Below are 25,911 nucleotides of genomic sequence, written 5' to 3' on the forward strand. Positions count from 1 at the left end.
GCCTAGAACATACAGACATTCCCCTGCCTCTGTCTTTTGAACACGGGGATTAAAGGTGCCACCACACCTGGCCCCACCATATCTGGACCGTAATTTTTTAGAGTGTGTGTTCTGAGGATGGAGCTCAGGTTCTCACAGCTGTGAGACAAGCACCTCATAGGCCCAGCATTTCCCCACAGTTTTCACAGCCAGGGAGGATGTCCAAGGCCCAGGCCGCAGCACAAGAGGCTCAGGAACCCAAGACTGAAAGCAAAATCAGTTTCCATCAAGATCTTTTGCTTCTAGACAAACCAGAAACAACTGCTGGCATTGCCACTCTGGCAATGCAGATCTGCATCCATTCCTCAGCAACCACATGGAGGCTTCTAACGACCTGTAAGTCCACCTCTAAGGGATGTAGCTCCCCCTTCTGGCTTCTGTGGGCACTGTACACACTTACACTCATAATTTAAAATAAAACAAATCTTAAAAAACACAAACTAAAATAAAATTCTCAACATTCAACACAGACAACTCTTCCCTTCCCAAATCCCCTAAACTAAGACAGAATCCCAAGAAACATATTAGAATGCAAAAGGAGAGGGAGTGAAGGAGGGAGGGAGGGAGAGAGGGAGGGAGGGAGGGAGGGAGAGAGGGAGGGAGGGAGGGAGAGAGAGACAGAGAGAGAAACAAAAAAGGAACATGCACACTCTGGCAGAGCGTTTCTAGGCTGGATGCTTTTCAAAGTTTTTGTTCTAACAAGGTTCTAAATACACGGATGTGTATTTTCTGCCCCGAAAATAGACTCGCATTGAGTCACTTCTCCAAATCCGTCATGCAGCATACCAGGGGGGTGGCTGTGTCGTTAGCGGGGGAGGCACGATGGATGGTTGTGGGGTAAAAATACCAGCACGTGTACTGTATGAGCTGGAGGTTTCTGCCATTGCTTTCCCTGCTGTAGATAATTCCCTCCATCCTCAGCAGCAGCCCCTAGAGACTGGCAGAGCTGAGGTTTCTCCCCATTCGGTTAATGAGAAGGACCAAGGTCCACAGAGGTCAGGAGATTTGCTTAAGGTTCCTAGAGTTAGTGGCAAGGCCTGGGTGAGGATTCAGGTCTCTTTGAGACTCAAATGTAGCCAGGGATGTTCCAGCACAGGGCATGCATCAATTAACATACACCATGCATGCACACACACATGCACACACACAGGCACACACACATGCACACACACAGGCACACACACATGCACATGCACACGGATGCTCTCTACCTGTGCTGGTTGTCACCGGCAGCAACCAGGCTGTGAGCTTCAAGGTTAGCATGGGACAGGGAAGGCCCTTTACGGGGAAAGAAATGCAAGGGTTCCGGGTACCTAGAGGGGAGAATGGATGGTGCCCTATCTCTCCCTGAAGGAGGTGGGGAGAGGGAGCTGCTGCGGGTGGAAAGGAGAGGGATGGGGAGGCGGAGGGCCAAGATGCTGAAGCTGGTGGGGAGCAAGTGCTGACCAGAAGATGCTCATGGTTCTGTTCCCTGGGTACCCAGAGCCTGGGTTTGGTCCTGTGTTCTCAGGAGGGAGACCCAGAGAGAGTGTCTCTAAAGTCCAGCCAGCTACGAATCATACACACATTCTTTCTTGTTTGCTATTTTTTTTTCTCAAGACAGGGTTTCTCTGTGTATCCCCAGCTGTCCTGGAACTCACTCTGTAGACCAGACTGGCCCTGAACTCACAGAGATCCACCTGCTTCTGCCTTCAAAGTGCTGGGATCAAAGTTATACGCCACTACTGTCCGGCTCACGCACACACTCTCTTAAGTCACAGGATCTGCTTTTCAATGGCAAGTCTGTATTGGTCTCCTCAGTGGGGTTCAGTGTCCATGTGCCCTGTGTTCAGCACCTCAAAGAAGGTTCTAGAGATTTCCAAAGATGGTCTGGTGCACGGACATTTCCACCTTGTAAAATGTGTTGAGGGGGAGTCAATTTTCTCCTTCCACTATGTGGGTCTTGGGGATCAAGCTTAGTTATCAAGGTTAGTGGCAAACAATCCCCACCCAACTAAGCTATTTTGCCAAGCCCTGTAAAATGCCTTTAGAACCGAGCCCCATGTGAGTACAATCACATGTGAGCCCCATGTGTGTGCAATCACAGGCCTCTGGCTTAGCATATATTTACCCTTTGAACTTTGTTACCTGCACAACCATTCTGAGCCTCGGATGGAAGGTTCTAAGGAGAGGGTGGCTCCCGACTTCCAGTGTGGGCTCCAAAGGCAGAGGAGTGATAATAGGAACCGAGGTTTGCACAGTGCTCCAACTCTTTCTTGAGACCCTCCCATTTTAAAAATCTGATTTGGTTCAGGAAGTCAAGGTAGATATTACTATCTCTGCTTGATAACAGAATTGGAGGTACAGAGGAGAGGGATGTCAAGCCAGAGATCGTAACTCCAGCCACAGTGAAGGCCAGACCACCAGCTCAAACCCATCTCCAAAGGCTGTCAGCCATAGCCGGGCCCTCACATGAACCCTAATTGTCAAGACATATTGTTCAATGGTTCCCAAGAGCAGCATGTGACATCAGAGAGGACATTCACTTACTTCCTTTCCTCCTGCATGGAGTTTGGGTGCCTCATCTCCATCAAAGCGCAGCCGAATTTCTACAAGTCAAAGCGAACGAGCAGAGCGTGAAGAACGTGTTAGTGGTGGGCACAGGCCCTGGGGCCGTCACTGCCTGATGGCACGATGCCAGGGGCGGCCAGGGGCTGAGGTGGGCGGCCAGTGCCCCAGCTTCAGGTTCCATGTATGTGTGGGGATGGCCAGATATTTAAAGTACAGGTGTGAGCTAGCGCCCCACCCCAGGGTACAACCGACTGCTGTGGCCTTTATTGTCTCCAAGAACTGCTCCAAGCTCAGAACGGGAGTACCTTAAACACACAGCTCACTGTGGGGATGTTTAGCCAAGGGACACTGGTAGTCAAAACTTGGTATTGTCCCTTTTGCCCAAATTGGATCCAACCAAAGTCTTGACTTTGGGGCTTGGGGAGGGAGGGCTTACTTCTGAGTGGCAGTTGTGGGGAAGGATCCCAGCTGTGACCATTTCCTGTGGGGGCTGGAATCCCAGGCTAGGGCAGGGGCATTCCCTCTCACCTCCCCGTTCTCAGGGGGGTCTCCATTGCCAAAGGTGCTGGTGACCACCAAGACCAGGGCTTCGTGTTCCAGGTGCACAATGTCATACTCCTCCATGGACATCGCCTAGGCGTGGGGGGTGTGGGAGAGAGAGGAGAGGTGAGTGGGGGCGAGGAGAGGGGACAGAGGGTGTAAGGAGCAAGAGGGCGAGCTATTCTGAGCTGCCTCCTGGCTCGAGGCCCAATGTTCTTGACGCTCACTATCTAGTGGACCCTTGTGATAGCACTAGTGATGTTTGCTGGCGTGAAATCTTGCTACGGGCACTGTCTCCTGAAGGACTATGGGAACCCAGGCTCTGGTCCAATGGAGTAGATCTTTATAAAGATCCCTGAACGTTTTTTCCCCTTGTGTGTATGTGTGAGTGCATGCGTGTGTGTAGTGTGAATGTGTGTGAGTTCATATGTTTGAGCATGTACATGGGAAGGTCAGAGGTTGACTTTGGGTGTCTTTCCACATTGCTCTCCACTTCCTTTTCTGAGCCAGGGTCTCTCAGCTGAGCCCAGAGATCACTGATTGGTCTGTTCTAACCAGCCAGCTTGCTCTGGGGAAATTCCCATCTCACCTCCCATGTGCTAGGGCTGCAGGCTACCCACCACACACCTGGCATTTACATTTGGGCTCTTGGCACTCAAACTCCAATGGTCATGGTTGGATGGCAAACACTTTACTGACTGAGCCATGTGCCAAACCCTATGCCCCCAGATATTTTGTGACCTTGGAGTCCTGACCACAGTTAGACTGGGTGTGACCTGGCAGCACCTGAACAGGTTTGTCCAGTCTTTTCTCTAATCCTTCCTCCAGTACCTGGAAGGACCTGAGCCCCCTGAGGCTGAGGAGCACGTTGCAGGGAGAGGGCTATCACCTGCATTTTAGCATTACCGACGCATCTCTCCACCTTTCTAAGGAACCCCACTCTCCCCAGATACCTCATGAGAACCAGGGATCTTGTTTGGGTCAGATATGTTCGGGAAATATGTATATCTCATAATTTCCCCAGTTATAATGGGTGTTCATAGATTTGGAGCTCTAGGAAGTCCTGATCTATGCATGGAGCTGTAACTATTGAGGTTTCTCACACAGATCCCTAGCAGGGTGGACTCTCGTCAACCCACTAACATTTTGCTCTAGAGATGGGGGTTTCCTGTGGACTGGACTCTTCTAGGATCCATGGGAGACGTATCTATGCTTGGTATGTATGCAAATACACACGTTATTTACTGTGAGGGTCCAGGCAGCTTCTACTAGTCCTTGCTCACCTTGGCGTCAAAGGCGTGCTTGAAAATCTCGCACAGGGTCTTGGCGTAGGCTTGCGATTTGCCTGTCTCTGTGGCATAGAGAATGGTTGCTTTGACCCTCTTGGCCATGGCCTGCCCCATCAGCTTGGCTGAGAACTTGACGGCTCTTCAAGGGGGCAGGTGGAGAGAGAAATGGGGGACAGGGAAAGGACACAGGATGTTAGAATGGGATGTAGGGACCCCAGAGACACACAACATCCCAGAATTCAGGGACCACATTGGCTTATGAATTATTCCCCCAGATCAGAGGTCCAAGTTGTGAGGTCCAAGGTTGGCAACGTGGCTGCTGTTGGATGACAGACAGTTGTTGACTCTATTAAACCATCTTGGTGACATACACCAACCATATATGCCAGCTGGACCCTGTGTCAAAAGGGATTCCTTCACGGTCCATAGTCTCCCGATCTTCCTTTTGGCTCAGTTAAACATTATTATTATTACTATTATCAATAATTATTAGTAATTAAATTTTTTTTTAAAAAGACAGGGTCTTGCCAGGCAGTGGTCGCGTATGTTTTTAGTTCCAGCACTTGGGAGGCAGAGGCAGGCAGATCTCTGAGTTTGAGGCGAACCTGGTCTACAGAGCAAGTTCCAGGACAGCTAGGGCTACACTGAGAAAACTTGTCTCAAAAAACTAAACAAAAACAACTCCCCACACCACCACCACCACCAACAACAACAACAAAAAAACCAACAAATAGGTTCTTGTTATGTAGCTCAGTCTATCTCACCTATATCCTCCAACCCGTGTGTGTGTGTGAATGTGTGCATGTGTATGTGTGTGTACGTGTGTATATGTGTGTATGTATGTGTGCGTGTGTATGTATGCTTGTATGCGTGAGTATGTGTGTGTATGTGTATGTATGCATGTATGCATGTGTATGTGTGTACGTGTGTATATGTGTGTATGTATGTGTGCGTGTGTATGTTTGTGTGTGTGTATGTGTGTGTATGTATGCTTGTATGTGTGTGTATGTGTATGTATGCATGTATGTGTGTGTGTGTGTGTGTGTAATGGTGGTGATAAGATGGAAGTACCCACTACTGTGCTGGCACAGGCTACAGCACCTGCCTAGCTCTGGGCAGCTGGTGAACAGATACGTCCATCTCCCAGTATAGGGAACTCACTCTGCCAGTTTCTTGAAGCCAATCGCTCGCCGCTTCGTGGGGGTCCCATTGGTACCCTTCCACACATGCGTGTTCCATGGGTCAGGCTGGGAAGAGAAGCAACGGCACCAGTCACAGCGTGAGGAAATTCAGCCATCCCACCTGAAGATGCCCAGAGCAGCTACGGCTGCCCAACCCTAAGCCCCAGTCAGGGAGAGCCACAGACGTCCCTGTGTAAAGGAATGTGTTCAGCCTCTCCGCATTGCCCCATGAGCCCGTCCCACTCAGCCCACGTCCCTCCAGACTCTGTTTGAGATAGGGTCTGGCTATGCAGCCCAAGCTGGCCACAAACTGTCATCCTTCTGCTTCAGTCTCCTGAGCGCTAGATTCTAGGTGTCCCCCCACCCTGCACCCCATGTCCAACTGAACTCTCCCTGGATATGCACGTTCTCTTCCTGTACAGTCATTTCCTGTCTCTGTAAGTCTCTCAGGCTACAGGGTGCACCTGTGACCACAGCACTGACCCTGATAGAGATGGACTCCCGTGGGTTGGGAAAACTTGGCCCCTGGGCAGGGTGGGCCTCAGGGCAGAGGCGAACCCAGAGCAGTGCGGGGCAGGACCTGGTATTCGAAGGATGGGGTGAGTCGATAGTTGAGCATCTCCTGGTGGAAGACAGGGGTGATGCTGCCCGACATGGGGGGCACAATCCACACCCAGTCGGCAGGGCAGCCCCCTCTGCAGCGGTATTCATTTTCCATGTGTTTAATGAAGGACTCGGTGGCAGAGTGATGGTCAACAATGGTCACCTTGTCACTCTGCGGGAGGAGAAGGGACAAGGAGTCAGGAATGAAGAGAAGGTGAGATGTTCAGGTACCTTCCCGAAGAGTCTGCCAAGGACAGCCCTGGGGTGAGTCTTAGTTCTTTCAGTCTAATTTAAGTTAAGCGCATGACGAAGGTTCTACTTGGCGCTGGTGTGCTTCCAAGGCCTGCTTGTCAACCTGGTCCATCTTCCCTCCCTCCTTCCTTTAACCAGGGGCGGGAGCTAGACTCTCAGGGCTTTGTTTTGTTTTTCTTACGTCTGTGTACTTATCTCCTGTTTTATTATCCTCTGTAACTATTTATCTAGTGAAATAAAATCTTCTCAACTTAGTTTTAAGGAGCAAGTTTGAGCTGACTAGAGATCAAAGGGATGAGCCAGCACGGAGGTGGGTGGACCAGTGTCTGGCACAGGCTGGGGCTGGCGGGCACGGATTCACAAGTTGTCGAAGACATACTGCCCTGACTCCATTCCTTCCCTCATCTCTCTTATGTCCCGAGTGTTTCCACCAGGGGCTGAGTTCTGATATTTTCCATAGCTCCTTAATTCTCCCTGGGAAGCAGCCTCTTGCCCCCCCTGCTCCCTCCCCCCACGGATCTCTGCACCATGATGCTCTGTGAGGTGCGGTGCCTGCTCTATTCCATCCAAGGTCTGAATGAACATGTTGTCCTCTGTCTACTCAGACCGAGGCCACTGACTGGCATTCTCAGGGCAGGGCTGACCTCAAGTTCTGGGAGTGGACACTGAGATCTCACTTCATGTCTGTCCACAATGCCCACCCTGTGCTCACAAGCCCCACGTTCTGGTGGCATACTTCCCATCCATGGAAAACCCCTTGTGCAGGGCAGGGAGTTTTGTGGCTGAGAGTGAAGTTGGGCGTCGTCCCTATGATGTGGATGTCCAAGTCTCTAAGAGACGGCGGCACAGTCTGGAGACACTACCGCCAAGCTGCAGAGTGGGGAGTGTCAAGTCTAGGGTCCTTCCCCCCTCCCTGTAGCAAATGTCTTACCCTGTCAAGGCCCGTAAGACAGGAAGGCATGTGGACAGGAAGTAGGCCACACTAACAGATGGGAGTCCCTAAAAGTGATTTTTTTTTGGTGTATATGTATTCAAGCATATAGGAAGGTGCATGTGCGTACGTGTGTGGAGATCAGAGAGGAACTTTGGGTGTTATTTTTCAGGTGTCTATTTGAGGCAGAGTCTCTTGTCTCTCATTGGCCTGGAACTTCACCAAGTTGGTCTAGTCTGGATAACCAGTGAGGAGCCAGGGACCCGCCTGTCTCTGTCTCTGGTTTCAGCATTGCTGGGATTCTGAATATCTGTCCCCTCCATCTGACTCTCTACGTAGGTTCTGGGGTTGATTCTAGGACCTCATGCCTGTGAGGCCAGCGCTTTACTACATTGGCTGGGCCGTGTCTCTGGCTTCCAGAGGTGAATCTTGTTGGCGGAACACTTGACGTCTAGAAAGTCCCTTTTCCCCCTCTCTCCTTTGAGGCTTGAGCTTGGCGGTGAGCCCTAGGGTACCTGGAAGCTGTACAGAACAGCAATGTTGATCTCCACCAACGCCTGGTCCTTCCACAGAGAGGACGTCTTCCTCATGTCCAAGTTCATCTTCTTGGCTACTTCCTGGAAGGGTGAGGAAAGCGTAGACTCACAGCCTGGCTAATGCTGGCTTTCAAAGACAGCTGCTGTGAGTGGAGTTCCTAATTACAATTAACCCACTCATGGGCTGACTCGCTCACAAGTTCCAGAGATTTGCTATTGACAACCCAGGTGGTGACTAAAGAGACATGCTTGGCCCTACAGCCACCAAACTCATGTGCCAATCAATGGAGGATACTGTGTTAATGCCTAACGCTCGAGACCCAGAACGCCAGGAGCCAGCAGCTCTCTAAGTCAATGACAACTCTAGCAAAATAACTTGAAAGAAATACGTCCCGGTATTAGTATTTGACATAACATAAACGAACATCCTGGACACAGTGGCAGAGGCTCGAGGCAGATCCCTTAATTAAAGTCATGTTTTTCCTCCCTTTGTCAAGGCCAGTCGCTGGTGGGAGCCCCGGTCTCATTACTACGCTCAGATGCCACCATCCCTCAACTGGGGTAAATTGCTCCTCAGCCCGGCTGACAGTGTTCCCAGCAGCTGGGATTGAAGGGCCGGGGTGGCAGAGCCTCTCACTTAAGTCATGAGGTGTCTCGGAGAGCAGAAAGCAGACTTATCAATTCACTGTCCGAGGTGAAGCCTTTCGGTTTAGCCTGGATGAGAATCAGGGAACACTTCTGCAGAAAGCCAAGGGCTCCTGCTTTATCTACACACAGCTAACGTCCTGGTGAGTTTCTGAAACAGGAGGCCACACACACCTGGGCACTGTGCAGCATTACTTTCTTTAAAAGCATAAAAATCGTTGAAATATGCCCTTTTTGATTTGAAAAAACAAAACCAAACTTGTAGATGTTAGTTGAGCTAGGATGTGGACTAGTGTGTAATTTTCTTCTTTCTTGCCAGAGTCTTGTACATACTGGTGTTCATCTAGTGGATTCTCCTTAGGAGCTTTAAGAAAACGCTGATACACAAGTCCATACCCCAGACCAATAGCATAAGAGTTCTGTGGACTGGGCCTGGTGCCATGAAACTCTCCAGGTCCCCACAAGGCTGACGGCTTCTGACAACTTCTTTCCAAGGCGGCACCATGAATACTGCTTTGTTTTCGTGTTTTCGAGACAGGGTCTCATGTAGCCCAGGCTGGCCTGGTACTTGCCATGTAGCTAAGGATAGCCCTGAACTCCTGATCCTCTAGATTCTACCTCCTAAGTACGGAATCTCAGGCGTGGGCCACCATGCCTGGAGATGCAAGAGGGTTTTAACACCACAAACCTAGTGCTCAACTCTGAGTTCCAACCGTGACTCTTCACTGATAGACTGTGGGATCCAAGCCCAGCCTTGTTTCTCAGTTCCTCTGTAACCTCTCCAGAAACAAGGTCAACTGTTGCAAATTGTTGTTAGGACCTTTGCTGATAACTAAAATACAACGAAAAGTACAAGATAGGACTGGAGCTTTATCTCAGTGGTAGAGAACTTGCCAAGCGTGCTCAAGGACCTGGGTTCAACCCCCAGCATCATAGAAGCAAACAGAAAAACAAAGCCAAACAAACTCGATTAACCAAGAGCCCCAGTGCTTCCCGAACATACACACCGTGCATGGCTTTTTCAGCCAGCCCTTAACACTGGTCAGGACTGTTAACAGAATGGTCAGACCATACTGGACTATAAAATATTCAAAAGAATTTCATCTGTAAAAAAGCTTGTGAAGCCATTTCCCTGTCACCGTTCCTTGATCTGTAGAGTGACAGCCGTTTATACAGTATCTGCCCTGTGTTTAAAATCCTATGTCCAGCTGCAGAAGGTTCAACTACACAGATGGCTCAGTGCAAATACCACAGCATTTTATGTATGGGACTCAAGCATCAAGGTTTGTGTGTGTGTGTGTGTGTGTGTGTGTGCGCGCATGTCTGCACATGTATGGGTATATACATGTGCATACATGTGTGTGTGCACATGTCTGCACATGTATGGGTATATACATGTGCATACATGTGTGTGTGTGCACATGTCTGCACATGTATGGGTATATACATGTGCATACATGTGTGTGTGCGCATGTCTGCACATGTATGGGTATATACATGTACATACATGTGTGTGGGTGCACATGGATGTATGTCCATGTGGAGGCCAGAGAGCAGCCTCAGGTACCACTGTTGTTCTTCAAGGGTCATCTATCCTGTCTTCTGAGGCACGCTCTCACAGTGACCTGGAACTTACCAAGTAGGCTAGGCTATCTGGCCAGTGGGTCCCATCTGTTTCTACTTCCCTGGTCTCAGGGCTATAGGCACCCACTCCCAAGCCTGGATTTTAAAATGTGAGTCCTTGGGTTCTCATGCTTTGGGTGGGAAGCACGTCACCAACTAAGTCATCACCTCTCTGCCCATCTGCCGCTATTCCTAGCTGAAGGGGTCCAGGGAATCCTCTGTGGATGCGTCAAGGGAAGGCGCCATGTGCAAGCCGCCTGCAAAGCATACGCTGTGGTGGTGGCTGCGCCATTTGCGACGGCAGCCACAGCTAGGAAAGACACAAGCACTGCTGGCATTTCTAGAAGATTCCCCAGGACGGTAGTTCTGTCCCAGCTCGATCCAGTCTCCCAGCCCCAAAGCCGCGGAGCAGTGTCTGCGGCTCCCACACCGAGGGACCTCACCTCCAGGATGTTGTAGCGAGAGTTGTCGCAGTAGTCGCGGACGCCGATCTCCGTGCCCATGTACCAGCCGCTGAAGGGACAGGCGCTGAACTCCAGGCCCCCAATCTCCAGAAGCATGTTGGACACAGCAGGGAGGCCATACCATTTGAGCCCCAGGTCTTTAAACCAGTCAAACCTGCAGAGAGCAGATGGCCCCTCTCAACACGCAGCAGTATCTCCCGAGAACAGGGGTGCAGCAGCCTCAGGTTGGGGATAATCCAGGCTCAGTACCTTCTAGGACCATGCATAAAACCTGATTATTGACAGCTCCTTCTCCCCAAAACTTCCTCTTTCTAGTGCCTTCACCTTTAAAATCTATGTTTGATTCTAAGCTTAATATTTCTCATACTGGGAAACCTTCCCAATGTCCAGCTGGGTCCAGGTGACCTCACACGTCTCCATTGCTGTTCTTTTACAGAATTGAGCATTTCAGGGATTGTTTCTCTGAGGTCCTCTCCTCTTTGACACAAACTATAGAGGCAGAGACACACCCCTAAGCTAGTGCCACGGCTGGACGGAATGAGGACTGCAAAGTGGATCGACCGGGCCCAGAAATGAATGTTAAGCCAAGTGCATCTAGGCATCTGGTTGTGTTCCAACGTATCAGGTTCCCCAGGACGGGTGTTCCCTGTCCACGGAAGATTTCAGTCCAGGCAGGTGGGGTACCAGTGCCAGGTGTGACATGGCAGGTCCTCCAGAGACTTAGTCAACAAGAACAGCATTGTTATTTGTGCATGGGGAATTTTAAATGAATCCACACTTTAAAAAAAATAAACAAAAAGTCCTCCTTAAATAGACAGGCTCCCTCTTGGTGACTCACCGGTCATAACACCTTCATGTCAGGGCTGAGCTGAAGTCTGTTTTTATTTTAAAAGTTGAGATATAGTTCACCATAAATTAAAAATAATTAACTTGCTTTTTACGATCTTGCACATTACTTAAGTTTCTTAGCAACCTCCCTTGGGCTTGGCCCCAGTCTGGCACCTCATGGTGACTTTCCTTCATTCATTTTATAATGACATTTATTTGTATGGGTGCGTGCGGTGTGCATGTGTGCAGGCGCATGCTCTAGAGGACAGCTTACAGGAGTCAGGTCTGTCCTCCACTGTGTGGGCTCTGGGATCAAACTAAAGAAGTCAGGCTCCGTTACCAGAGATGATCCGGATCTCACCAACCCAACGCATCCTTTACTCTTAAATTGCGCATGCTACCTGCTTCTCTGACCTTGGTCTCCTGCCTGAACTTAGTTCACTCAGGGTCAGTCACTGGTGTGCAGCTTCTTCAACTGAATGCCTGTGTCCGTAGTAAGACCCCAAGGGCTGGGCAAAGGGCAGGTCACGGAGTCACTTAGGAGTAGATGCATCTGATGGCTCAGGCTGGCTCAGAAGGACCCCTTGTCTCCTTGCCTGATAGCCAGGGGGGGGACCCAGGACCCTCTTTCTGTTATTGCGGCTGGGGGAAAGTCTGGGGTGGGGGTGGGGCAGGAGACGGACAGAGGAGGTCATCGGCGAACCACCCCACTCCCAGGGCAGTTCCTCTTACTTGGGGTGCCTGATGGGCACTTCCAGCACCAGCTCTGGGGGGAGCTGGAAAAGCTCGGGGTCATTGCCATTGGCCTGGAGCAGGAGCGGCAGGACATCGAAGCGGCCTCTCGGGGCTTTCCAGCCCTGCTGAATACAGATCTAGGAACAGAGTCCCCCCGTCACATCTCTGCCCCTGCCCCTCCCAACACAGCAGGCACACGGGCTGAAGCAAGCTCTGCGGGGTCTCTCGGTTATGAGAGGAGTTGAAGAAAGCAAAGCAAAACCCAAGTCAAAGCCTCCTTTACAAGCTCAGTCTGACCTCATCACAGAACCAGGGCAACTTCTCCTGGGCACACAGGTCAGTGTTTTCCAGAAAGGGTCTCCCGTGCCGGCTGTGCACACCGAGGGGGTGAGGGCTGAGTCTGACTAACCCTGGCATTTCCCACGGGCTAGCTTTTATGTGTGGTGTTAAGTGCCGCAAGATACAAAGGAGATCTCCGGTGCCGTGGCTCACTGTAGAAAACACATGCACAGCGAGACACGGGCACAGCGAGACACGGGAGTTACAGTGTTCTGGAAGCTCATTAAGAAGAAAAACCCAAGAAGTGAGGCTCATTGCATTAGCATTCTCATTTTAAATGGTGAATTTTAGCTCCAACAATGTACCTCACATGAATAATAATTAATTAACAATGGATTAAGATTTTTAATGAGACATTTGACACTAAAATTAAATGACATTTGTTCATTTACTGAATATATTAAGTCTATGTTTACAGAATATAATAAAGTACATTAAGTATCAGTATTAATTTACTAATGGTATACATTTCTATTATTTGATTTTTATTTTAAGTTTTTCTCTCTCCATGGTGTGTGTCCATTGTGTACGTTTATGTGTGTAACCTTTCAACCTTGTTTTGAGAGGGTCTTTTAAAAAAATGTTATTATTATTTCATGTGTGTAGGTGTCTTGCTTGGGTGTATGCCTGTGTTCCAGGTCATCCCTGTCACATTTGGAGGCCAGGAAAAGGTATTAGATTTCTTTGAACTGGAGTTGCAGACAGGTGTAAGCTGCCATTGGGGTGCTGGGGATTGAACCAGGGTCCTATGGAAGAGCCACTGTTAACAAAAGAGCCATCTCTCCTGCCTTGAAGGTCTCACTATGTAGCCCTGACTGTCCTAGAACTCACTCTGTAGACCAGGCTGGCTTTGAACCCAGAGATCCGCCTGCCTCTGCCTCCTGAGTGCTGAGACTGAGCCACCACTAGATATGGCCGCTGAATACAGAGCAGTCAACAAGCAGGACCCTCCTGTCTCCGGCTCTTCTGTGCTGGCATTACAGGTATGTGTCACTGGGTCCAACTTTTTTATGTGGGCGCGGGGATGCAAGCCTGTGTGGCAAACCCTTCACCTACTGAGCCACCTCATCAGCCCTGTTTTTGTTTAGAGACAGAGTCTCACTGGCCTCAAACTCACAACCCTTCCAACTCAGTATCCAGAGTGCTGGGAAGTACAGGTGTCACCACCAGGAAGCACAAAGGCTGACAAAATTGTTAAAGTGAGTATATTTAAATATGGCATTTAGCAGTAAAATTAAATATATTTAATCGATTAAGTTTTCTAATTTATCCATATGCTAATTTGCTCTACACTGCTACTATAAATTCAAAAATATCCTCAATATAAGATTGTTAGTGAGCCATTTCTCTGTTTTTCTGGAGAGGTCATTTTGGAGATCTCTTGGTTGGGGCCAGCTGTGTAGCATGTACAGACCACCATCAGGGACATGAAGGACTCCATATAACAATCTGGCCAGGTTCGGGATGTTCCTGTGTGTGGTGTGAGTGGAAACAAAAGTTTACATCTTGGCTTCAAAAGGACACATTCTGGTCAGGGATGGTTCTGGACACAGATAAGGAAGAAGATGGGGGCACACGATCCTGTTCAGCTAAGCAGGAGCCAAGGTCAGCCAAGTACACGCTTGGCAGTTAGCGCTCAGCCAAGTAGAACGGAGTCTGGGGAGTCTGGCCCAGGCTCTGAGTGCACAGGTGCGGCTCCTGGTTGCCCTGGTTACAACCAGTTCTCAGGATGATCATATTTCAATGAGAAAAGCCTTTTGCATATGAAGTCAGCACACAGGGGTGGGGAGAAAATCAGGGTGTGTGTGGTGGCGGTGCTGAGAAAAGGGGGTCTATTTGGTAGTGCCTCTTCCCTGAGCTGCTTGCCAATATGTCCGCATGGAAGGGACCCTGGGAAGGGAGATGGGCAGTCTTGGTTCTCTGGGTAGCTTTTGTCGACTTTGGTCCCCAGCATTGTGGTATACATTGACCCTAGGAGAGTCAAGCCCACACCAGAAAGGATTGACAACTCTTTTATTTTTCTTCTAGACAGGGTTTCTCTGTGTAACCCTGGCTGTCCTGGAACTCACTCTGTAGACCAGGCTGGCCTCAAGCTCACAGGGGCCTCTGCCTCCCAAGTGCTGGGTTTAAAGGCGTGCACCACCACCGCCTGGTTCAAACTACTGATCGACACATGAAAGAGCCATGTATGTCAGTTCAGGAAGGCGGCCAGGGACGTGGATTCCCTGGACCACATTTCTCCTGGTGGGAGGCTGGGAGACCTAGGGTTCATTCATTTACTAGTTCAGGATAAGACCCTCGGCACTGGCAAGACTCTATGCGACTCTGAAAGGGGACAGAGCTCTCATTGGAAGGGTTGTGCCATGAAAACGGCCAAGTGACTGCAACGGCACCGGAAGGATGAGGTTGAGGGTGGTCTCGTGCCAGAGCAGGTCTGAGGAGTGGGTTCTGTGCTCCTTGCTGGTCGACCCCTCCGGGATCAGATTGTTAATGTGGAAAAAGCACAGGGGGAACCGAGAGTCCCACCAGCACCAGAGATGGGCATGGCGCCTCGGAGCTCACCTCTGTAAACTGCACATTCGCAGGGTCCCCCAAGGTAGAGCCATCTGGTTGCTTGTAGCCAGCATAGCGGATGAGCTGTGAGTTCCACACTCGGAAGTCATGTTTGCCGTCTGTCCTCTGGGGGAATATAGTGATGGCCGACCTTGGGAGAGGGGAGAGGATACGAGTCAGCAGGATGGCATTCGCCCTTTGGGTATCGGCTTTGCTCAGGTCCCCAGCTGTGCCAGGGAGTTGAGTTACCAGCTCCACAACAAAACCCACAGTCTGTGCAAGGTGGAGGGCAGGAAACACACATCCTGGCCTTGAAGTTATGATCCTCTTGCCTCAGTCTCCCGAGGGCTAGATCGAGAGGTGTGTGCCACACACACCGCAGGGCATAAGCCCTCCTGACTGAACGTCATGGTCCACCCTTCATCTGAAATCCTCTCTGCGGTCACAGACCCACATCCAAGGCTGCACTAGATTCTATTTCCACAAGCAGCATCTGGGATGGAGTCCACGGGACCCTGCTAATGAGCACATTTTGCAGGCCTTATTCTCCAGACAAGGGGATGCAGTGTTTGCTACCCAGGTCATCATGTCACGGACGCCGGAGAATGAGGTTAGAGTCTGGGCGATTCACGGAGCCGAAGCTGGTGTTCGCATCTCTTAGGGAAAATCTCCGCCACACCTGGGAGACAAGCCTTCCCTCTGGCACAAAGACACATGGCTATGTCTACAGGGGACCACCAGGCAGAGCCTGTTTGCGTGCACGTATGTTTGTAAACGGCCGAGGCACACCGTGTGAGGAGGGTGTGATAGTCATTTTCCATGTGGGAGCTGAGATGGAGGGAGATGAGGAGCCTGGCCACACCTCCTGTCTGCTTGACTGGAGCTACCTGAGGGCAGTTTGAAGGCCTGCGCTGGGAGTCACCCACACAGGCACCAACTCTTTTGGCTCACGCTGGACATCCTCCTACGTCTGTCTCATAGCTTTTAGACCCAAGATTGAAATCTTAAGGAAATGATCCTAAGTGATTAGTTTAATTTGTTCTCAATGAAATCCCTCTCCCCAAAGTAGATCATTGAACACAGCAGAGGTGTACTGCTGAGCATGGGTGACCCCTCCTCTTGCTGGCTCACAGTGTCCTTTGGAAGCCACCAGGATAGCCCCTAAGCAACTTGAGGGCTTAGCCTTGGCAAGACCTGCCATCATTCAGGGTTCAGAATATACTGGAAAGTTCTCTCTCTCTCTCTCTCTCTCTCTCTCTCTCTCTCTCTCTCTGTGTGTGTGTGTGTAGGTGCCATGTGTACATGCATGTACACGAAGGCCAGAGGCCCGTCCTGCTTTTTTGAGACAAGGTCCCTCGACCACCGTGAAGCTCACTGACTGTGTTAGGCTGGCTGGCAGCAGGTTGTGGGAATTCCCCATCTTCACTTCCCCAGCACTGGGATTGCAAGCACATGCCACTACACCTGCCTTTTTAAAGCACAGGTCCTGAATTTGAACTCAGACCCCTAAACTGGTGCAGCACGCACCTCCCCAATTGAACATCCTCTCTAGCCACTTGCTGGGAAGTTCTTTGACATTTTTCTCAGGGTGATGTTACTTAGCAAAGAGTCCTAAATATGAATTACTCTCATACATATTATTTCTGTCTCAAGCGGTGGCTCGGGCCCCAAGGAAATCCATTCCTGAGGTAGACAAGCCCTCTTTGTATGTGCTCAGGGCAGATAGGGGTTTGTGGGAATATCCATGAGAGAGCCTTGGGTATTCTGAGGCAGGACTGATTCTCAGCAGTGGAGGAACAGATGTCACGGACAGGGTTGACAAGTGCAGCCAGCTGTGGATGGGCCTCATCTGTGAGGAAGGAGCTGAGGCCAGGGTGGAAATCACAGACTGAGGCACCTCCCTGGCTCAGCTGGCTCGTGTAGATTATGTCCTTTGTATTGGTCCAGGAGTCCAAGGTGGAGCTAAATGGGGCAGAACAGGAAGGCACAGTGTCCTGCGGAATGTGAGGTGGCCACAGGCAGAGCAGGTTGGGATGCTGTGAGAGCTGGCTCTACTTGGAAAGGGGAGCTTATTTATTTATTTTTTCTTTCTAGGAATTCTAACTGGTTTCCTGACCTCTCTGTGGGTGGCACAGAAGGACAGCCCAGTGTGACTCTCAGTTTTGTTGTTCTCTCCAACGGAGGAGGGGCAGGGGATAAGAATACCAGGGTATTTCTGCCAGCTGGAGGGGACAGCCTTTCCCCTTGGCAGCTCAGCCACATCCAGAACTAGGACTCCACACGGCAGGGTCATCACCTGCTCCATCCCACCCGGCGGGACGACTCACCTGAGGTTCCCCTTGTTGGTGGCATACTTGACGTGGTTACAGATGTAGTTGAACATGCCATGCGCTGTGGTGCAGTCTCTGGCATCGAACACCTGTGGAAAGTGCATGGTGGGATTGCTGGCTGCCTCCCCTCTCCCTGGCAGGTCCAGGGCAGACTTCCTTTCTAGGGGACCGTGAACTCACTGCCATTGCCCCCCTTTTGGGTAGCCAGCCCCCCCTATTCTTGAGGTCCAGGCTGTATAATTTTGTACTGCAATTTGCTTTTTCTATGCCAATAACTGAGGAAATGTCCCCAAAAGTATGTGTGTGGGGGGGTCACATGACTAGATGGTGAAGAACGGAGCAAGCTGTTTGGGGCTGGTTGTATTTCCTGTGGGCTCACCAGGAGTTTAAAAACAAGCAAAAAAAAAAAAATCAAATAATCTAGATCTGAGGATAGAGGTGGGAGCTCACGAGACCCTGCCCTGCCCTGAGGAGCTGCTGGTAAGCGATGGCTTCTCACTTCCTCTGGTGACGTAGCACCGGAAAGCTGACCATGCTTTAGTGAGTAACCCCACACCCCAGCTCTTGCCAGAAGCCCAAATCAAATCAGTGGGGCCACAGAACATGAAAATAAAATATAAGACCTAGAAGTAGAACAGGAAGATAACAAGAGAAGGTAGTGGGGAAATGAACATGATCGAAATACATTATGTAAGTGACCGCCGTAATGAAGCCGTCAGTATGCATGATACACGCTAACACAGTCCTTCGAACAGAAAGCCTTGATCCGACAAACCAGTCTACTTGTAACATTAAACCGCTCTCTAGGACAGACTCAAACTAGGGGCGCAGAAGTGAACACCTTCAGGCAGGTGCACGAGAAAGGGAGTATTGGGCCTTCAGGAAAAGAGACAGCAGAAGGGAGTGGTGGGGACTTTGGCAAACAGGACAGCCTGAATTCTCCCAGGAGGCATGGTGATTTCCTCCAATGAAGAACAGTGTTCTGATGGGTCTCCACTAGACTGGATCTCTTTTGAAACTCCATCTGCCCCCTTGGCTTGTTCCCTTCCAGAGGGTCTTCCAGGCGTCCGAGTGTCACCACCTACCTGCAGCTTGGACCACTGGATCCTGCCCACACATCGAGAGGCATTCCGCCAGGCATGCTTGGCGCCATAGATGAGCTCCGTATCCTTGAGCTGGTAGGTGCTGGTGCTTTCAATCTCCTTGTTCACCTCCTCCAGCCTGTCCATGTGCGCCTTGGAGCCAAACCTGAGGGAGCGGGGAAAGGGCAGGGAGAGGGCCACAGTGTGACGGCTTGGAAGTGTTCTCTCTGTCTGTCCGTCTGTCTGTCTGTCTGTCTGTCTGTCTCTCTCTCTCCCTCTCTGTGTGTGTGTGTGCGTGTGTGTTAAACACTCATATCTCTGTGCTACTAACAGGTTAAAGAGTCTTTATGCCTTCATGAGGTGGGAAACAGTGAATTCTCAATCTCTCTCCTTCTTACTTTTTGAGGCATTGAACCTGGAGCTCATTGATTTTGCAAGGTTGGCCGTCCAGTGAGCTCTGGGGATCTGTCTGTCTACTCCCCCAGCAGTGGAGTTGCAGGCACATTCCAATAGGCCCTGTGTTCACAGAGTGCTGGGGATCCGAACTCAGGTCCTCACACTTAAGTGAGGAGCATTTCTCCCACCGGTCCAACTGCCTAGGCCCCTGTACTTGCCTTTTAATGGACGAGTAGTATTGGTCGAGAAATTCTTTGGCTAGCGGAAAGAGCTGGTCCTTTGTGCGGACTTCTTCTGGCTTCCGAGTGTGCTGGGATGGTAACATGATAGAGCCCATGCAGATGTGCTCTGTGCACCCCGTTTCCTGGGAGCCAAGAAGGAGGTGAGTGAGTGTCTGGACTGAGGACCAGGACTGGGGACTCACAGTCAGGTTGACTCAACCTTCCATTCCAAAGGGATCTCCTAAGCCAGTTTCCAATTTTTGCTGGACATGATTGGTCAAAGCCCTCAAGGAGTAGTGGCCTTGTTTTAAGCTGCCCAAGGTGTTTGCACTGGTCAGTCAGGGAAGGGGCTCTGCCACTGGGGCCCACAGCCACTGGTGCAACAACCTCGTGTTTGTGTGCCTCTGACATCTCTACCTGTATCCTCTGTCAATCTTCTACCCATCTATCAGCTATCTACCTATCATTATCTATCTATCTATCTATCTATCTATCTATCTATCTATCTATCTATCTATCTACCTACCTACCTACCTATCATATCTCTATCTACCTACCTACCTATCATATCTCTATCTATCATCTATGTTTTTGGTTTTGAGACGGCATCTCAGATAGCCCAGGCTGGTTGATCTTGAATTCACTATGCACCTGAGGTTGGCCTTAAGTTTTCAACTTTCTGCCTTCACCTCTCAAGTGCTAAAAGTGCACCCATTTCCATTTATTGAATAAAAAATAAAATCTTTTTTATTCAATTTGATCAAAGAGAACTAATAATGACATTGTCATTGTCAACATCATCTCATCATTGTTGTCACAGGTATTATTATTACTATTATTATTATTATCATTATCATTATTATTATCACTGAGACGAGGTCTTTATATGCCCGAGGACAAAGATGACCTTTGAATTTCCAACCTGCTGCCTCTGCTTCCTGAGTGTAGAGACTATAGTCACACACCATCACACCACCTGTGCTCTGGCACTTAAACCCAGAGCTTTATGCAGTCTTCTAGGGTGCCCGAAGGTGCGTGAGATAGACCCCATCAAAACCAGTCACTTCCTGGTTAAATCTGTTAGCCATCTGGCTATGCTGTGCATTTACAAAAAGCAATACATAGCAGTTGCTTTTAGCTATTGAGTTTGAGGCCTGCTTATTACGTTGCCCTAGCCAACAAATACAACACTCCTTCAAGAGACTCATTTTTTTTTAAAAAACAAAAATGAAAGGCAATGGGTTGGAGTGTTGAGCATTAAGAATGTGGTAAAGGACAGAGACCACGGAGCGAAGCAAGCAAAGGCTGGTTCAGTGCCCATCTGTGATCACACTGTCAGAGATGAAGGACGTGTGAGGACCCTTACCTTCTGCTGGGAGCAAGGTGCTCACGCAGAAAAACCCATCGGTAGAGCGTCCAGGGAGGTGTGAGGCCATGACTGCAGAGCCCCTGGCTGTTGCTATGTGGGCAGGGATTCTGGCCTCTGATGGAGTGGGCTGCAGGCAGTGTTGCTGACATTGCCACGCACAGGATCCTTCCCCCACAGATACCCCTCCCCCTTCTCCCAACACTCACCAATGTACTCTTGAGGTGCAGAGTGTCAGTGAGGACCACATCTGTCTCCCAGTTCTTGACCTTGAGGAAGCGGGGGCACCTGGAAGGGCTGCCATTCTTGGTGGGGGACTGTTTTCCAGAGGTGGGGGGCTGTGAAGGAGAAGGAAAGTGATACACGAAACAGGGCCTGGAGGGGCCGTGATGTCTCGTCTGGGACTTATAGGCTTTGCTCTTTTTAGGTCACCCACTGCCTTCACAGAGAGACGCTTTCCCCGGGTGCCAGGTGTGAGATTCCCAGACACCAACAGCTTTGCCTTTGCAAAAGACACATCATGGCATGGGAAAAAGCTATGGATTCAGTCCTGGGGTAGAAGGCAAGAGGTCACAAGTGATTGCTTCAGTGTCTGCCACAGTCAAGAGTATCTAGGAGGGACTCTACGTTCTAATGCCCAGAATGCTTCCTAGAGACCCGGTGAACGTTTGTGGAATGAATAAATGACCGAGAGGACCTTTGAATGGTTCCAGTCCTCATAGCTGTAGAGACCGGGTCATTTGTTTGGTGGGGACACCCCCATGTGAAAGACAAGCCAGGGAGGGAGTGGGTCTGAGCTGTGTGACTCACGCAAGTGCAAGTTCTAACTCACAAGGTCTCACAGCCCTGTTTTATCTTAACTCAGAACTCACGGCCAAACACACCCAGTGAACATCGGTGACCTCAGCCTCCTGAAACAGGAGAGAAAGAATAAACAGGCACAAAAATGGTGTGCCTGTTTATTGCGGTGGAATGAGAACGTAAAGGAAGGGAGGGGAAGGAGAAAGGTGAGCACAAGGAAGGGCCTGCGGTCAGGGTGAACTTGCTGAGTTAAAGGACCAGGGGCTTGGTGGGTGCTGCTTCAACTGCCTCACCAGGAACACAGACCTAAGTTTGATTCCTGGAACCCGTGTGAAAAACCCAGGCATGGTGATGTGAAGGGGAGAAGAGGGATGGGGAGGTTAAAGGTCAAGTCCATGGTTCACAAGCTTGGAAGTGCTGAGACAGGAGGACAGTTATATGATGGAGCTGACAGCCTGGGTCTTTGAAGACCAGCTCTGCTTTCCTCCCTCAGAACTGGGTGTCGCTCAACAATGAGTCTAGCGTTGCTCTGGGCTGCTTTCATCAGTGGGCACCATGGAGACTGAGTGACAGCAGGAATCCAAGAGGGAGCCGTGGACACAGTGTCCCCATCGTGACCGGAGGGCAGAGGTTTGGACGGTGGCGGGAATGAGGATAAGGCGTAGGGTGTGGCTGGCCCATGGCCTCTAGCCCTTGCTACCAGGCAGCAGAGAAACAAGATAACGGACCAATGGGAGCTCCTGGATAGCACACCAGACAGATGCCTTGCTGGGCCTGCTGCACCTGGCTTTGAGGTTTTAATTAGCCATCAGTGACACTGGATGATGGGGAGGAGATAAATGAGAAGATGGAGTGTAGCAAACGGGGGCCCTGCATACAGGACACAATTGGCTTTTCTGAGTGGGAACCAAAGTCTCTGCTCAAAATGCAGATCAGCACGTTCAGGACCGCGAAGCTGGGGTTGGCGCATGTAGACTGAGGTGGCAGCCACACCTGTCCTTTCCTTCCTGAGTGTCTGCTGTAGGAGGATGGAAGCGTCCCGATGGGGGGACACCTGCTCTAGCTGGATGCCCACAGACTCACTCCGCTGAGGGATTTGTAGAAGCCCAAGAGAAGCACCTAGGCACTCAGGCTCCATGGAGGCTGAGGGCCCCCACACAGGCGACAGTGCTAACCCTGCCACTGGGGAGCAGGGATGGCTCACTGACTATCCTGAGGCAGGGGTCTGGGCTCTGTGGCCTGTGGGCTCAGCCAATGCATGCTTGTGTTTCTGGAGAGCCCTTTCCCCATTTTTACATGGTTTAATATAACAACCCAAATAAGAAGAGTATTTTGTGTTTCACGGAACAGATAGAAAGGTCAGGTTTCATGGGTGAGGTTTTCACTGCTTACCCTGTTGCCTGTTTCTCTTGCAAGGGGCTGGGACTGAACCCAGGCCTTCATACACACGTAGGGAAGTGTTCCCACTGAGCTCCATCCCCAGCCTTTGAAGCAATTCTGTTAACTTTTCCAGACAGGCTTTGCACTTACTGTGTAGCCCAGGCTGACCCCGAACTTGTTATCCTGCCTCAGCCTCCTGAGTAGCTGGAGTTATGGGCTTCTGCCATCAGGCCTGACCCGTTCAGGGCTTCTTGTACATGGTAGCGTCAATTATGTTATAATTATGACGGAAACAGAGACTGGAGAGTTCCCAAAGAGGTCTCCAATTTTGCCACTGGCCTATTTTGCTCAAATGCCATTGGGTTGGAGGTCTTTCCAGAATTTCTAGGAAATAGCCCTGTGTGCTCTGCTTTCCAGCGACCCTTACCACACGTTAAACATCTGTAGAACACTTATCATAGCCTGCCGGGGGTCTTTTGTGCCTCTGTACGTGTACACGTGCCTCTGTACGTGTGTGTGTGTGTGTGTGCACGTGTGTATGCATGTGTGTGTGTGTGTGTGTGTGTGTGTGTGTAGGGCAGAAGACAACCTTGGGTGTTATCTCAGGCACCATCCACTCTTATTGTGAGACAGGATTTTCTATTGTCGCTAGCCAGCCAGCGAGTCCCACAGGTCCACCCCTCCCCAGTTCTCCAAGTGTAAGCCACAGCGAGTCCGAGTCACAGGCACCATGTCTGACTTCCTTGTTTGTTTGCTCTTAGCATCCTTGAAACCGTCAAGTGACCTAAATGCATAGGCAAGGACTCTGGTCAGGTCTTGATTTTGGGGAGGGGTGGGGGGACAGTGAACCATGAAGCTGCTGAGTGAGTTGCTTGATGGAAGCCAGGGGCTATTAACAGAGGTGCCTAGACTTTTCACGGGGTCACAGCCTGACAGACCTGTTGTAAAGTGAAAGTGTCCTAAGAAGAAAATTCATATGACACCTAACCCGTGGGGCATCCCGGCTCAGCAGGGAAGCTCACTGTGAAGTACTGGGTGCCTCCCTGTGGTTTCTCACGGAGAGGGAGCTACAGCGATTGGGCTGTATATTACTGCAGAACCTCAAGTACAATTTTTACAGAATAAATATTGCTTTCTCACCACCGCAAAACTGAAACGCTAAGGATTTCAAGGATCGTGGGAGGGAGGAAGGGAAGGCTGAGAGTCTTGAAGATGCTTTCTCAACAGTGTGGTGGGGGCACAGCTGGAAAGCAGGTCTGGACGTGGGACTGGAAAAGGGAGCTGGGATGAACACGGTGCACAGGAGGAACCGCGGAGCATCTGGGGTGTGAGAAGTCAGCCTGGTGGCTTCCTGTTAGGGCCTTAGATGTCCTGAAAACTTGATGAGACGCTACCAGACTCTGAGAAGCATGGGGAAGAATGTGGGGGCTGGAGGGAGGAAGTATTTGAGGTAGGAAGCAAGAACCTCATATGACAGGCAGGAAGATGTCAGAGCAGGGTCAAGGACCTGTGTGTTCCCAATAGACTTGTCCCGTCAATTCTTATAGCAATGTCCCAAAGCCCAGTACGTCTGAATGTGACCGTGGTGGCTCATGTTGGCTGTCATTTGAGAGGATCTAGAATCACCATGGAGACAGGCTTCTGGGCATGTCAGTAGGAGAGGTTCCTGATCAAGTTAGTTGAGGTGAGAAGACTCACCCGCAACTGTGAGTCTCGCAGTCCTATGACCTGGGGTCTTGGAACTGAATACAGAGAAGTGAGCTGAACCCCAGCCCCTCCCCCCCCTGCCTTCTGACTGTGTACAATGACTGTAACCAGCTAGCTCAGGCTCCTGCGGCCATGCTTTCCCCTCTCCCCTCAGACTGTGAGCCAGAAAGAACCCCCCTTCCCTATGTTGCTTTTGCTGGGTAGTTTGTCACAGTAATCCGGAAAGGAATGATACAATACCTCAGCTGAAGACAGGGTAACAAGTTACAATGTAGTCACTTCGTAGTCCTTGATTTAACATGGCTGACATTATGTAGAAAAGGGGAATTCGGCGGCAGACGCTCCCCCACCCAGAGAGGAAAGTCTTGTGACCATGAAGGCTCTTGTGACTTTTGGTTCCCTGTGTCATAACTGACACAAAGCACCAGGTTGTCAGGATTGGGTTATGCAGCCTGGATGAGTGAGCCCTGGAGCTGAGCCCAAGCTTGCGCAGAGTCAGCCAGCATCTCCGTTCGTCCCTGTTGGCACCAGCCATGGCCGCTCTGTGTCAGCCCCACATCAACCTGCCTCTTCTGGACTTGTCCTGAAATGAGGACAGCAAGCCAGGGCCAAGCCGGGCAGCAGGCCATCACACCACAGGGGCTAGACGCCGCCTCCTGTGATCTTCCTGCAACCCTAGGCAACGCCTGCCCCAACCTGTGGGGACTTCTTCAGGAGAGTCAGCCTAAGCCAGTTATGGTCCCTGGTAGTGCAGCATCCTTGCCATGAGCAAATTGTTGCTTGGAGGATGGAGCCAATTGTGCTTAGGACCTGGGGAATGATTTTTGTGGGGTATGTGCAAAGCATTGGGTCCAAAGTGACCCAGCCCCTACAGGGACCCTATGATACTGGCAACCGCACGCTTTAATTTCCTCTCACTGTTGTACCATGTTCTTGTCTGTGGGGGTGGGGAAGAGGAGGAGTACCTGGGAAGCAGACCTTTTCTAGTGGGAGAGAGGAGGTGGTTCAGACCCCGAGTTTAAAGAGGCCCTTAAACTAGACTGTGAGCGGGGGAGGGATGGCTCGGGTTCTGGAGAGCGAGCTGTGTAAGCCCGAGGACCTGCGTTCAGATCCCCAGCACCTTCCCTATGTTGCTTTTGCTGGGTAGTTTGTCACAGTAATCCGGAAAGGAATGATACAATACCTCAGCTGAAGACAGGGTAACAAGTTACAATGTAGTCACTTTGTAGTCCTTGATTTAACATGGCTGACATTATGTAGAAAAGGGGAATTCGGCGGCAGACGCTCCCCCACCCAGAAGTCAGCTGTCACAACTTAGTGCTTGAAACCCTAGCATTGGGTCAGAGGACAGGGGGATCTCGGCGGCACTCGGGCCAGTTGGTCCAGTCAAAACAGGTTTAGTGAGACACCCTGGCTCAGAAAATCAACTGGAGTCACCCACTGGGGCATGAACCATGTACTACAGACAGTACTAACTGGATTAGTGGGTTATAAAAATATAAAACCACAAAAAGACATGA

At 50.4% G+C, this 25,911-nt stretch overlaps 1 protein-coding gene across 2 annotated transcripts in view; it reads right to left on the bottom strand.

Annotated features, from left to right (window-relative positions):
• Nos1 (nitric oxide synthase 1) overlaps positions 1–25,911 on the bottom strand; it is a 163,790-nt gene that overhangs the window by 37,901 nt on the left and 99,978 nt on the right. For both annotated transcript variants that reach the window (XM_087903768.1, XM_087903767.1), the window contains exons 4-16: positions 20,713–20,841; positions 19,135–19,280; positions 18,524–18,686; positions 17,436–17,527; positions 15,118–15,259; positions 12,214–12,353; positions 10,633–10,807; positions 7,901–8,002; positions 6,180–6,374; positions 5,580–5,665; positions 4,413–4,557; positions 3,118–3,222; positions 2,569–2,627 (exon numbers count right to left, since the gene is read on the bottom strand). In XM_087903768.1, the coding sequence (XP_087759894.1) occupies positions 2,569–2,627; positions 3,118–3,222; positions 4,413–4,557; positions 5,580–5,665; positions 6,180–6,374; positions 7,901–8,002; positions 10,633–10,807; positions 12,214–12,353; positions 15,118–15,259; positions 17,436–17,527; positions 18,524–18,686; positions 19,135–19,280; positions 20,713–20,841 (1,679 nt within the window). The remainder of the gene's footprint in view (positions 1–2,568; positions 2,628–3,117; positions 3,223–4,412; positions 4,558–5,579; positions 5,666–6,179; positions 6,375–7,900; positions 8,003–10,632; positions 10,808–12,213; positions 12,354–15,117; positions 15,260–17,435; positions 17,528–18,523; positions 18,687–19,134; positions 19,281–20,712; positions 20,842–25,911) is intronic.

This window comes from Myodes glareolus, chromosome 2 (assembly GCF_982192425.1).
Source record: "Myodes glareolus chromosome 2, mMyoGla1.1, whole genome shotgun sequence".
Taxonomy (NCBI): Eukaryota; Metazoa; Chordata; class Mammalia; order Rodentia; family Cricetidae; genus Myodes; species Myodes glareolus.